This window comes from Enhydra lutris, unplaced genomic scaffold (genome assembly GCF_002288905.1).
Source record: "Enhydra lutris kenyoni isolate GAN:26980312 unplaced genomic scaffold, ASM228890v2 scaffoldscaffold12, whole genome shotgun sequence".
NCBI lineage: Eukaryota > Metazoa > Chordata > Mammalia > Carnivora > Mustelidae > Enhydra > Enhydra lutris.
In genome coordinates, this window is record NW_019154096.1 from 41,018,728 (window position 1) to 41,031,958 (window position 13,231).

Below are 13,231 nucleotides of genomic sequence, written 5' to 3' on the forward strand. Positions count from 1 at the left end.
CCTTTTTTGGGCCTGATTTTATGTTAAGACGATGCTGGATTGGCTCATTTGAGCCATACATTACAATAATCTTGTTTCATTGCTGCTTGCTATCTACTTGCTTAGTATTTAAAGTTAGGTCCTTTTATTAGTAATTCTGAAATTTACTCAGAAGTTGTTTTTTTGTTTTGTTTCACGTGGGGGTGGTTCTTGGCCAGCCATAGTTACTGATACAAATCTTCATTTGTATAGTTGTTATCAGCATGTTGCTGTAGTCAGTGTCCTTGGCCTGTCACTCTATGACACATATATAAAGCAGCTTCAGTACAGCTTAAGGGTTTAGCCTGTGGTTCTTGGGGAAACAGGCCCTGGCTGGAGCCGACAACTTAGTGCTGGCAGGAAAGCCTTCAGTGCCACTCCCTGGACACATGTTTGTTGAGCATCCAGGTACTGGAGGCACAAAGTGAGCTAGGCCCAGTATGTTAGAGGCCTTGGATACAGACAGGGCAACATATAAATAAACTGTTTTCAGATAATGTTGAGTACCATAAAGAAAACACCTCAAGGCAGTGGGACAGAGTGATGGATGGGGGCAAGAACCACTCCTTCAGGTAGGATTGGTAGAGAAAGCCTCTCTACAGAGCTGGCACTTGAGCTAGGACTAGAAGAAAGACCAAGAGTAGGCCAGGCAAGAATCTGGATGGAGTAGGGCATTCCAAGCAGAGAGAACAGGTCATCTGGCTGTCCCAGAATATGGTGGCAGTTTGCATTTCTACAACTTGATTTAAAATTTTTTCATTTTTTTTTTGGCTCAACAAGGATGATATATTTGCTACAGAAGCAATCAAACCCACACAAAAAACAAGAGACAAGGAAAGAACATTTGAATCCAACTTGTTTGATGATAACATTGATATCTTTGCTGACCTAACTGTAAAACCAAAAGAGAAGTCCAAAAAAAAGGTGGAAGCTAAGTCTATATTTGACGATGATATGGGTAAGTGATTTTCCTTTTTCTTTCTTTCTTCTGTTTTTTTTTTTTAGTTAGCGAAGTGGGTTTTTTTTTTAAAGATTTTATTTATTTATTTTACAGAGAGAGAGAGAGATAGAGAGAGAGAAATATCACAAGTAGGCAGAGAGGCAGGCAGAGAGAGGGGGAAGCAGGCTTCCAGCTGAGCAGAGAGCCTGATGCGGGGCTCGATCCTAGGACCCTGGGATCATGACCTGAGCCAAAGGCAGAGGCTTAACCCACTGAGCCACCCAGGTGCCCCGGGTAAGTGGTTTTCTATATATGACACAGAGAGTGATTACCATTCAGTGACTGTTATTTCTCTACCTTTGTGTGGGCTCTTTCTTGGAAAATATTCCCCAGTGGGTTTCCTTTGGCTTGCTGTATAATCCGGAGGTGGGCTGAGGATGGAACAATAAATGGACTAGTTATTTCAGTGAGACAATTTTTTGTCCTGATGGTCGTCAAGGAATTTGAAAAAGCCCAAAATTTGACCTTTAATTATAATTTAACTTTTATTTTAGTAAGCCCCCCACCAATCCTCTGTGATAACTCTGAACATTCTGATGTTATGAAGGGGCGGTCAGAAACTTGCCCATAGCCTGAAGGAGGCCCCGATGGCTTCCTTGGGCATGGTGCAGTTGTTTGAGTCAGTTCTAACTGGGGAGTGAGCGTCAGGAGTTCAGAGGATGGACAGGGGGAGTGCAAGAGCAGAGCAGGATTATCTATGAAAGCAGCTTATAACTCAGACTTTATGTCTCACCAGAGATCTTCTGTGTTTGTAAACATGCTCATTCCACCCCCCCACCCGCCCCATGGCATAACATCTCCTTTATCAATGGGCACGCCGAATCCCTGATCTTAAATATGGCACTTCTTTCATGTCCTGTGTTGGTGGATAGGACTTGAGCTGAAGCCAAATACATCCTTTCTCCTCCCTCCCAGATCTACACCTTGGGGTTAACTGGGAGAAAGCAGCTGCTGCAGTGCCACATGGGGCCTATTCCTGGAGTAAGCCATGTGCTTTGTCTCCACCTGCTTCCCACCACAGGGTATGCAGAAGAGACTTTTTTTTTTTTTTTTAATTACAACAAAAGTAACACATACCTGTTGTAATAGGTGACTACTATTTGAAAAGTGTAAAATGTGAAAAACAAGCCCTGGAGGTAACCATTATTGAGTTTCCTCTGCATCCTTTCAGATTGAGTGATGTTAATAGAGCTTTGTATACATAGAAATGTATACTTATTTTTTCCAAAATATGAATATATTTTATCTGTTCTGCTGTCTTCTGGGAAGACACTTGATGTCTTCCCATGTCAGTATAGAGATCTGTCTACTTCCTTGTTTTTAGTGGTTGTATAGTATTCCTTTGTATTCAGCCATTAGCATATTGAAGGTGATCCAGTTTGTTGCCACGTTTTTTTATTAAAAATAATGCCATGGGGGGTTATGGACAATGGCGGGGGTATGTGCTATGGTGAGTGCTGTGAAGTGTGTAAACCTGGCGATTCACAGACCTGTACCCCTGGGGCTAATAATACATTATATGTTAATTTAAAAAATAAAAAAATAAATAATAATTTTAAAAAATAATGCCATGATCTTTAACATTTATGTATACATATCTTTGTGTACACATGCGAAAATGTAGGATAGAATCCTAGCAGTAATGCTTCAGGTGAGTAAGATGACTCATGAAACACTGGAGGCAGCGAAACAACTAAACATGAATGTGGTCATAAAGACTATTTTGGCATTGTGTGCCTCAGGTGCATTTATTCTGAGAGAGGGGTGCTCCTATGTTGGATTTCCCATTGCTTGTTTGTATTGCTCTTTCCTTTTAAAATCCAGTGGGAAGAGAATGTAAAAGTAGATATGTCACAGATAGTAAAGTCAGGGACAGGATTGGAATTTGGTTATCCTTCCCTTTTTCTTCTCCTCCACATGTACATACGTACCTTGTAGCTGAGAAAATTGTGGTCAGAGAGAACCTGTGACTTTATGTGATCATAAAAATTAGTAGCAAAGCCAGGACCAGAATCTAAAAGGCTTGACTCTTAATGTTTTTGGTATCCCGTACTGTTACCAGACTTGAATGTTTGGTGATTTATGTAGATGTGTCTTAAAAGTGTCTTATTTTCTTGCCTAATCAGCAATTTTTTTTCTTTTTCTTTTTTCTTTTTAAAGATGATATCTTCTCCTCTGGTGTCCAAGCTAAGACAACCAAACCAAAAAGTCGATCTTCACAGGCAGCACCTGAATCAAGATCCGAACCGAAGGTGTCCAACATTTTTGATGATCCCTTGAACGCCTTTGGAGGCCAGTAGAGCATACAGGGTATCACATCTCACCCTTCAGCTACATCCTTGAGTTAATGATGCTGTCCTGTGTACTCATTGTCTTAATTGAATTAGAAAAAGCAAATACTGAAGCAGCTAGCTCACCTCTTTCTCACCCAACATACTTAGTATTTTTCTGCCCCAGTTTTAATCATGCTTAATACCACAAAACAAAAATAAATATTTCACAGTGTTGTTTTTTTTTTTTTAAACTATATTTTCATTTAATTTACCTTGATGGGGCCACAGTATGATTTTGGGCACGTTGGAGAAAAAACTTCTATGTGCCTTTCATGGATGGGCAGGGAATTCCAGAGGAAGCAGTGCCAGGCAGATGACCAGGAATATTCCATTCATGGATAGAAGCCCTAGCTCAGAGCCTGTGCAGGTGATAGAGGAAGGGGTTGAGAGATTGTATACTTCATGACTCTTTGCAGTAGGAGAGTAGGTTTCCTCTGATTCCACTGAATTCTGAAAATGACTCTATAGGTTCATTTGGCAAACTGTGGCCCTCTGTTGTCTGTTTTTATAAATAAAGTTTTATTGGAACACAACCATACCCATTCATTTACATATTGTCTGTGGCTGTTTTCACCCTTTCTACAATGCCAGAGTTCAGTAGTTGTGACAGAGACTGAACGGCCCACAAAGCCCAAGATATCTTCTTTCAGACCCTTTACATAAACAGTATTCTGATCCTTGCTCTAAGGCATCCATTTCCATTCCTTTGGAGCTTTTCATTATTTTGTGAATGAGGCAGAATGAACCCAGATAATGGAAGGAAAAGTACTGAGGATGGAGATGTCCTTCTGTGGAGCGGCACTGTGCCTGAGAACTCTGCACTAATGGGAATATTCTATAACCATGTTGTCCATTGTGGTAGCTGCTAGCCACATGGATATCTGACCCCTCCTGCAGTCTGTGTTTTCTTGTGCTGTGCAGACTTGGTGCTAAGTATTCAAACTGTAACCATAGCACAGTCTTACAGGCAGGCCCAGTTGGTTTTACCAGTCCCAAAACCACTAACTTCTTCCTTTGGCACTTAAAAAAAAAAAAAAATTATTTATTTATTTGACAGAAGGAGAGAAATCACAAGTAGGCAGAGAGGCAGGCAGAGAGGTAGAGCGGGGAAGCAGGCTCCCTGTTGAGCAGAGAACCTGATGCGGGGCTTGATCCCAGGACTCTGAGATCATGACCTGAACCAAAGGCAGAGGCTTAACCCACTGAGCAACCCAGGCGCCCCCCTTCGGCACTTTTTAAGATTGAACTTGGAATTGCTGAGCCTGAGTCAGAGATTTTGTACAGCTCTCACAGATAAGCTGTTTGTGGTGCTCTGCTCTGAGAGTGACTTGAGGCAAAAGAGGGTGCATATACCTTTTGTTTCTTAGGTTACTTGTGTATATAGTTACCTGCCCCTGTGTCTGACTCAGTAGGCATTTTTTTTTTCTAAAGATTTTATTTATCTGACAGACAGAGATCACAAGTAGGCAGAGAGGCAGGCAAAGAGAGAGGAGGAAGCAGGCTCCCTCCTGGGCAGAGAGCCTGATTCGGGGCTCGATCCCAGGACCCTGGGATCATGACCTGAGCCGAAGGCAGAGGCTTTAACCCACTGAGCCACCCAGGGGCCCCTCAGTAGGCATTGTTAAACATGTTGTTTTCTTTTGGGAATGATAGCTCTACTGATTCATCATTAGAACGGATTCCAGGGAATTCATGAGAAATTAGAGTTAGAACAAATGCAAATTGCTACTTTGAGAGGTTTGAAAGGGGGAGGGAATTTATACTTATTGGTCCTATGGTCAGCACTTTCAGTGGTCTTTTATCCAGTCTCCCTAAGTCCAGATAGGTAGTGTCCTCATTTTACAGATGAGGATAAAATCTGGAAGCAGAGTACAATTGTGGAAAAAGTTTGGCTTTTTGTAGTGAGAATCTGGTTCTAGAGGTGTTTGAGAGTAGGCGAAGTATTTTACCTTTCTTAGCTTCTGTCTCCTTTGTCAACTTTGTCAAGTGTTCAGTACCAACTTTGTAGGATTGTGATGGGAGAATATGCAATGACCTTTGTTGGCCACACAGCATTTTAAAAACAGTAAATGATGATGATGATGATGAGAAAGAATGATTTGGCTAACATAACAGAACTTCTGTGTTGGAACCCAAGGCTACAGACCCATCTGTCTGATTCCACAACGCCTGTGATCTTAGTTCTCCCTGACTGAAGTGAGGAGGCAGGTTGAAAGACCAAATTTTTGATTCAGTATGATTCCCTCCATCACAGGTACTATTTTAGAATCTGTATACAAAGATGATAATATCTCTGTCCTTAAGAAGCTCCAGTCAATTCAGTATTGGAGTTTAAGAAGGAATCAGGGTCGAGAGCCTGAAGTTGTGTCTCATCATAAACCCCAGTGTATGCTCAGTGTTGGATTGTGGAGGTTAATTGGTGGGTGGGGTCTCAGAGGAGTTGTGAGAAAGGATAGATTAGATGCTGGGGTTCATTTTAGATACATTCCTCTGACTCAAGAGAGGATGATGAAGCTAGATTGGGAGGGGGATTACTGTTCATTGTCATTTTGGTAATCCACCTAGTGAAGTAGGCCTTTTTGGTTGGAAAATCTGTAAAGGTTGCATTTAGAACATGTGTGGGGAATGGAGAGGAAAAGGAGTGGGGCCCCATTTCAGGTTGGAGGGTTTATATTGTTATCGTAAACACTTGAGTTCAGCACCTTGGGAATTAGAGTGGGAAAAAAGTGTAGCTGGGTTTACCCAACTCTGAGATTCAACAACCCAAGGTGCCCACTCTACTACCTGACCTACATCTCTCAGATGGTAAATCGGATGAGGCATAAATAGAGACCAAGAGAGGTAATTTGCTTTTGCCCTTGTTTTCAACTTGGTATAGTGGCCCCCTTTCAGACGAGACCGTTGAAGCCTTAACGTTAGGAAACAGTGAAGCACTGGAAGGGGATATCTGTTAAAGGCAGGACGGCCCTGAAAGCACTAGGAATGCACGGGTTCTGGAAGGGACCCACTGGAGGCCGGCTGCTCGTTACCCTCGTCACCCCAGCCCTTGAGGCGCCTCTAAGAGCAACCTTGGGTGGCCTCTGGTAAGGTGCAGTCCACACCATCGTCCGGCCAGAGGCCACTCCCGCCGCTTCCAGCAGACCATGCGGCGGGTCTCCAACCCAACCAATTCGGTCCCAGGCTGGTGCCTACTGCTGGTAATGAAAGGCCAACATCCGGGCCTCCTCTAACCGACACCCAATACCGAACGCAAAGGAAGCTCGGGCTCCAGAGCAACCGCCGGCGTCGGGCGGCCAGGCCCCGCCTCCGCCCCCGCCCGCACCCTCGCTGATTGGAGGGCGACGCGAGCGCTGGCGAGCGATTGGTACGCGGTGTCACAAAGGGGCGGGGCGCGGCGGCTGCCGAGTGTTGCTCGTCCGTGCCTGCGGTGGCGTTGCTCGCGGGGCCGCGCCTCTCTCTAGGCCTGCGGGCAGGCGAACGAGTGAACGAGACAGCCGGGAGGGCGCCCGGGGCTGCGGGCCGCTGCACCGGGCCGCGCTGCCGCCGCCGTACTCCACGGGCGGGAGAGGAGCGCCGGCCGCTAGGCGCGGGGCAGGGAGGCCCCGCCCCCTCGGCCGCGGCAGCCCTAAGACCGGCGCGGCGCGACGCCTTCCTCGAGGACGCCGCCTGCACTTTCCGCCGGACCGCCCCGCTGGGTCCGACGGGTGCTGATCTGCCAGTAGCCGATTCTGACGCGGAGCCTGAGAACTGCGCTCCAGATCGGGCCCGAGCGTGTGGGTAGCCGGAGTCTATCCCGGAGGAGCACGGACAGCGCAGGTGACCCGGCGGGCTTCGAGCGTGTACATTGTAGGCTCGGGTAGAAGGACTTGGCTTCAAGGGTTTTCCCAGACCCGCTAGAAGATTGAGGCTAGGCAAAAGTTTAGGGTACATATGCACGAAGTGGTGGGCAGACTGATGTAGCTTGTGTTTAAAACTGGAATGTTTTCACTTAATTAGTAAAAACTTCATTAAAAGGCAGTGTTTTTTAATGGTTGCATAACATTCTGGGTCTGTTCATATTGGGGGAAAAGTTTGAAAGATAACTGCCCTGTGTGGCTGATATTCTTTACAACAGGATAAAGTCGATTTCTAGTGCAATTACTTAGCGCTCTTATTGCCTTACCTGTCTTTAATTTCTCTCTCCTCTTTGTGTATTTTTAGAACTCTTGCAGAAGAAAGTAATGTTTTGGGGGAATTGATTTAGGAATTTTTTAGATCACATTTTTAAAAAGATTTTATTTATTTATTCGACAGATCACAAGTAGGCAGAGAGGCAGGCGTGGGGTGGGGGGTGGGAGGGAGCAGGCTCCCCGCTGAGCAGGGAGCCAGATGCGGAGGCTCGATCCAAGGACCCTGAGATCATGACCTGAGCCCAAGGCAGAGGCTTAACACTGAGCCACCCAGACGCCCTAGGAATGTTTTTTGATGCCATTCCTCTTAATAGCTAAGTAGGTTTTTGTAAATTATTGGTAAAAATTCTGGAGGTATATCTTTTCTCTAACTGCCTCTTTCTTTGCTCTTGCTTTTGTATAATTTAGCTGTTAATATTCATGCAACATTTCCCATCCTGTCTTTGAGTCTTCATTGCCCTCGTTTTCTAGCATTATATAGGGTTCCATAATGTACTTTGTGGAGAATGACCACACACCACGTTAAGAAGCTGTCATTGGGCCCGGGTTTTAATACTGACTAGGTCTTTGGCTGGCTGGAACTTTAATTTGCTTCTCTGCCATCATCTAGTCCTCCAGTCTGGTTTACCAGATTTCACAGCCTCATTTTGTCTTCTCTCACTGTGTTTTCTACCGAGGAGAAGTGTAATTATTTTTTAGAGGCATACATTTCAGTTTTGAATTTGGTTACCAGCCTTGCTCCTTTCTGGATTTGGAGATTACTTCATTGATTCTCGGTGCCAAACTTTTGGTGGGTGTTCCAGTGCAATTTAGCGATGCCCGCTGTTGCAGTTTTTCTTTTGGCCCGTAGTTACTTTATCCATTCTCCTTATGGGTGAAGAACTTCCAAATCTGTTCCCTCTCCCATCTCCACATGTTTATCGTATTCCAGGTATTGTTGTGGAAGAGTACTGTAGTGAAGGAAATGGTCCTTCTGTCTTCTGTCTCTACATTCCTTGGGCAGGCACTGGTAACCCCTGCCTTTATTTCAGCTTACGGATCCCATCCCTGACTTACATTGCCAGAGCTGCCGCTGTGTAGGTGGGATTGCCATTGGCTGTGGGGAAACAGACACTGATAATTCTTTAGTACATTCTTATTTGATGGAGCATGATAAGTATGCTTTTAAGAATTCCACACGTTACCCAAAGTCATATTATAAAAGCAGTTGTTTCAGTGAGGGGGAAAAAGAGGTTAGGGATTAGCTTCATAAAAATTCATTTTATTGTAGCCATTTCAATCTTTTAAAGGTATAAAAAACAAAACCTGAGCAAAACAGCCATTTATTTGGCTTATATTTAAGAGTAATGACCTTTTACCACTATCACCAGCAGTATTATTAGCGTAGTACTTTGTATTGTTTTATTTACTTACTCATTGTTTTGATAACTAGTATTATAGCACTCAAAGCAGCTGTGGTGCCAGCAACAACTTTTCTTCCTGAAGTGCCTTCTCTGTAGGACCATTAGCAGTCTTTATTCTGCCGTTCAGTTTGCCTAATTAATCCTACTTCCAGATGATATTACAATAATTCACACTGTAGCAGAAATCCATGTATGTGCATGTATGTTATAAATTAGACAAACTTTGCAAAGAACTTTGGAGTGAATCATAACATAATTCTCATGGGAAAGCAATATTCCTATAAACAGACTTTTAGAGCATGACCAGATATTTCTTCATCTCTGGGACAAGGGTAATACCATATATATTTATCACAGGTTTGTTCCAAGGATCAATTGAAGGAGTGAATATTTATTTACTGTTTTATTGAACAAACCTTTAATGAGTACTAGTATACACAAAACACTGTGGTGGGTGATAGGGCAGAAAATCAGTTGTGGTTTCCCTCTTAAGTAGCTTACAGTTTATTTAGGAGAATAAGAAAGTCATGTAAACAATGAAATGGATTGTAATGGGTGCAATATATGTTGGAGGAGGTCAGGGGACGAAGGAGAGCCACATAAAAGGCTTTGTGGAATAGTTGCTGTTTGAGCTGCGTCTGGAAAGATGATTAGGTGCTTGTCAGGTAGCCAGGTGTGGGGATGGCAGTGGGTAGAGTCAAGCAGGAGAAACAAGATAGAGCTGATGTATTCTGAAGCTGCAGGCACAAACCATTAGAAGACAGATGTACCAGAGGTGTTGCAGGGTGAGATGATGTATGTGTCTAAATAAAATGAGGCTGGAAGGTGAGATGCATGACCTCAGGGCATTTCTCAGGAGCCTGAATTTTATTCTCTAGGCAGTGAATTTAATTCCGTGATTTTATTCTACAGGTATTCTATTCTGTGGAAGCCATCATAGGGCCTGGAGCTAAGAAATACATGATTAGTTCTACCTTTTAATAAGATAGGTATGCTCCATACCATATGTTGTTAGGCAAATGCCAACTAAAACTCTGAGTTACCACTACATCCCTACTAGAATGGCCAAAATCTAGAATACCGACAACATCAAATGCTGATAAGGATGTGGAACAATAAGAACTCTTACTCATTGCTGGTGTAAATGCAAAATGGTACAGCCACTTAGGAGACACTTTGGCAGTTTGTTATAAAACTAAACACGTTGTAAGATCCAGGAGTCACACTCATTGGCGTTTACCCAGGGGTGCTAAAAACATGTCCACACAAAAACCTATACGCAGATGTTTATGGCAGTTATATTCATAATTGCCCAAACTTGGAAGCAAGCAAGATATGTCCTTCAGTAGGTGAATGGATAAATTGTGGGACATTTAAACAATAGAATATTATTCAGTGTCAAAAAGAAATGAGCTGTCAGTCCTTGAAAAGACATGGAAGAAACTTAAATGCGTATTAGTAAATGAAGGACGACAATCTGAAAAGGCTACATACTGTATGATTGCAACTACATGATATTCTGGAAAAGGCAAAACTATGAGGATGGTAAAATATCAGTGATTGCCAAGGATTTGGGAAGGCAGGTGGGATGAATAGGTGAACCACAAAGGATTTTTAGGGCAGGGGGACTATTCTGTGTGATAGTGTAATGGTGGGTACATGTCAGTATATGTTTGTGAAAACCAGTAAAATATAAAACACCAAGATTAAACTATAAATTATGGGTGTTGGGTGATAATGGGATATCACTGCAGTTTCTTTAGTTGTAACAAACACACTGTTCTGGTGTAGGATGTTGACAGAGGGGAAGATTGTACATGTGTGGGGGCAGGGAGTAATATGGGAACTCTGTAAATTTTGTTCCCAGTGTATTCTGTGAGACCCATATTACCTCGATACCAAAACCAGACAAAGATATATGAAGAAAACAAGATCAGTGGGCTTTTTAAAAAAATCTATTTATTTAGAGAGAAAGCACACAGGAGTGGGGAGGGGCAGAGAGAGAGGAGAGGGAGAGTGTCAAGTAGACTCCCTGCTGAGTGGGGAGCCCAGTACAAGGCTTGGTCTCATGATGCTGAGATCAAGACCTAAGCTGAAATAAAGAGTCAGATGCTTAACTAACTGAGCCACCCAGGCGCCCCACCATCAGTGTTCTTTTAAACACCGTATTCATAGAGTAAGAGACAAAAACCACATGATCATCCCAATAGACACTGGACAGAAAAGCATCTGACAAAATCTAATACCTTTCTGATTTACCAAAAAAAAAAAAAAAAAAAAAAGACCCTTAAAGTAGGAGTAGAAAGGAACACCCTCATTGTGATACAGATTATGTGTGGAAAACCCCATAGTCCAAATCAGTACCTTGTGGTGAAAGACTGAATGCTTTTCCCCTATAGTCAGGAATAAGAGAAGAATGTCGGCTCCCACCACCAGTACTCAACCTTGTGTTGGAGATTTAGGCAGGGTAATTAAATAAGAAAAGGAAATAAAGAGCATCTTACTGGAATGTTGAAGATTGGAGATTGGAGATGAAGAAGTAAAAATCTCCATTTGCAGATGACATGATCTTTGATGAAGAAAATCCTAAAGAATCCACTGAAAAACTACTAGAACTAACGGATGAATTGCAGGATTGCAGTGTACAAGATCAATATATTAAAATTAATTGTATTTCTCTACACTAGCAATGAACAAATTGAATAGGACACAATAATTTCATTTATAGCAGTATCAAAAAGAATATTCTTAAGAATACTGTTTTTAAAACAAAACTTGTACTCTAAAAACTATAAAACATTGTTGAAAGCAATTTATGAAGTTTTTTTTTTAAAAGATTTTATTTATTTGATATAGAAAGAGAGAGAGAGAGCACAAGCACGGGGAGCAGCAGCAGGGGAGAAACAGACTCCCCGCTGAGCAGGGAGCGTGATGTGGGGCCTGATCCCAGGACTCCGGGATCATAACCCTAGCCGAAGGCAGACGCTTAACGGATTGAGCCACTCAGGCACCATTAAGAAGTTATAAATAAACTAATGGCGTTGCATGTTCATGGATTATAAGACAATATTGTCAAGATGGTAATTTTCTCCAAATTAATCTGAATACTCAACACAATCCTTGTTCAAAAGCCCAACTGGTGTTTTTGCAAAAGAGACAATCTGATCCTAAAACTCATGTGGAAATTCAAAGGACCCAGAATAACTCAAGAATCATGAAAGAGAAAAATAAATGGTAAAAAGACATTGTGGTACTGTTACAAGGATAGACATGTAGATCAATGGAATTAAGGGATTGGAATTAAACCCTCATATTTATGGTTGGTTGGTTTTTTTTTTTTTTAAAGATTTTATTTATTTATTTGACAGAGAGAGATCACAAGTAGATGGAGAGGCAGGCAGAGAGAGAGAGAGAGAGAGAGGGGGAAACAGGCACCCTGCTGAGCAGAGAGCCCGATGTGGGACTCGATCCCAAGACCCTGAGATCATGACCTGAGCCAAAGGCAGCGGCTTAATCCACTGAGCCACCCAGGTGCCCCATATGGTTGGTTGGTTTTTGACAAGGGTGCCAAGACAATTCAAAGGAAATAGAATAGTTTTTCCAACAAATGCTGCTTGGACAATTGTTTTTTACTTGGAAAAGTATAAAGCTGGACCCTGCTTTCACACCATCCACAAAATAAATTCAAAATGGATAGACCTACATATAAGGCTAAAACTATACAATTCTTAGAAAACTATGTGCGAATAAATCTTTATTACTTTGGATTAGGTCAAGCATTTAAAATGTGTTTCTGGGGGCCCCTGGGTGGCTCAGTGGGTTAAAGTAATATGGGAACCAGGTCATGATTCGGACCAGGTCATGATCCCAGGGTCCTGGGATCGAGCCCCGCATCGGGATTTCTGCTCAGCAGGGAGCCTGCTTCCCTTCCTCTCTCTCTCTCTGCCTCTCTGCCTACTTGTGATTTCTGTTTGTCAAATAAATAAATAAAATCTTTAAAAAAAAAAAAATAAAATAAAATGTGTTTCTGAAAGTACAAGCAACAAAAGAAAATTGTTGATCATTAAATCCAAATTGGAGATCATTAAAATACACTTTTTTACTTTGAAGAACACCATCAAGAAAGTTAAAAGGCAGTCCGTAACACTGGAGAAAATATTTGAGAATCCTATATCTTTCAGAGGCTTGTATCTAAAAAAACATTAAAAATCCCTTTTACAACTCAGTAATAAGACAACTGAAGTAAAAATAGACAAAGGATATGAGTATATTTTTCTGAATTGATATTTCTGTAAAGAAGATACACAA

At 42.4% G+C, this 13,231-nt stretch overlaps 2 protein-coding genes across 3 annotated transcripts in view; both read left to right on the forward strand.

Annotated features, from left to right (window-relative positions):
- Positions 1–3,889, forward strand: part of LOC111144757 (WASH complex subunit 2-like) — a 55,868-nt gene extending 51,979 nt beyond the window's left edge. For both annotated transcript variants that reach the window (XM_022499199.1, XM_022499198.1), the window contains 2 exons: positions 799–976; positions 3,179–3,889. In XM_022499199.1, the coding sequence (XP_022354907.1) occupies positions 799–976; positions 3,179–3,318 (318 nt within the window). In that variant the 3' untranslated portion in view covers positions 3,319–3,889. The remainder of the gene's footprint in view (positions 1–798; positions 977–3,178) is intronic.
- A 3,188-nt stretch (positions 3,890–7,077) lies between these two features.
- LOC111145101 (zinc finger AN1-type containing 4) overlaps positions 7,078–13,231 on the forward strand; it is an 83,706-nt gene continuing 77,552 nt past the window's right edge. The window contains exon 1 of the mRNA XM_022499741.1: positions 7,078–7,167. The gene's annotated coding sequence lies outside the window, so the exon portion shown is untranslated. The remainder of the gene's footprint in view (positions 7,168–13,231) is intronic.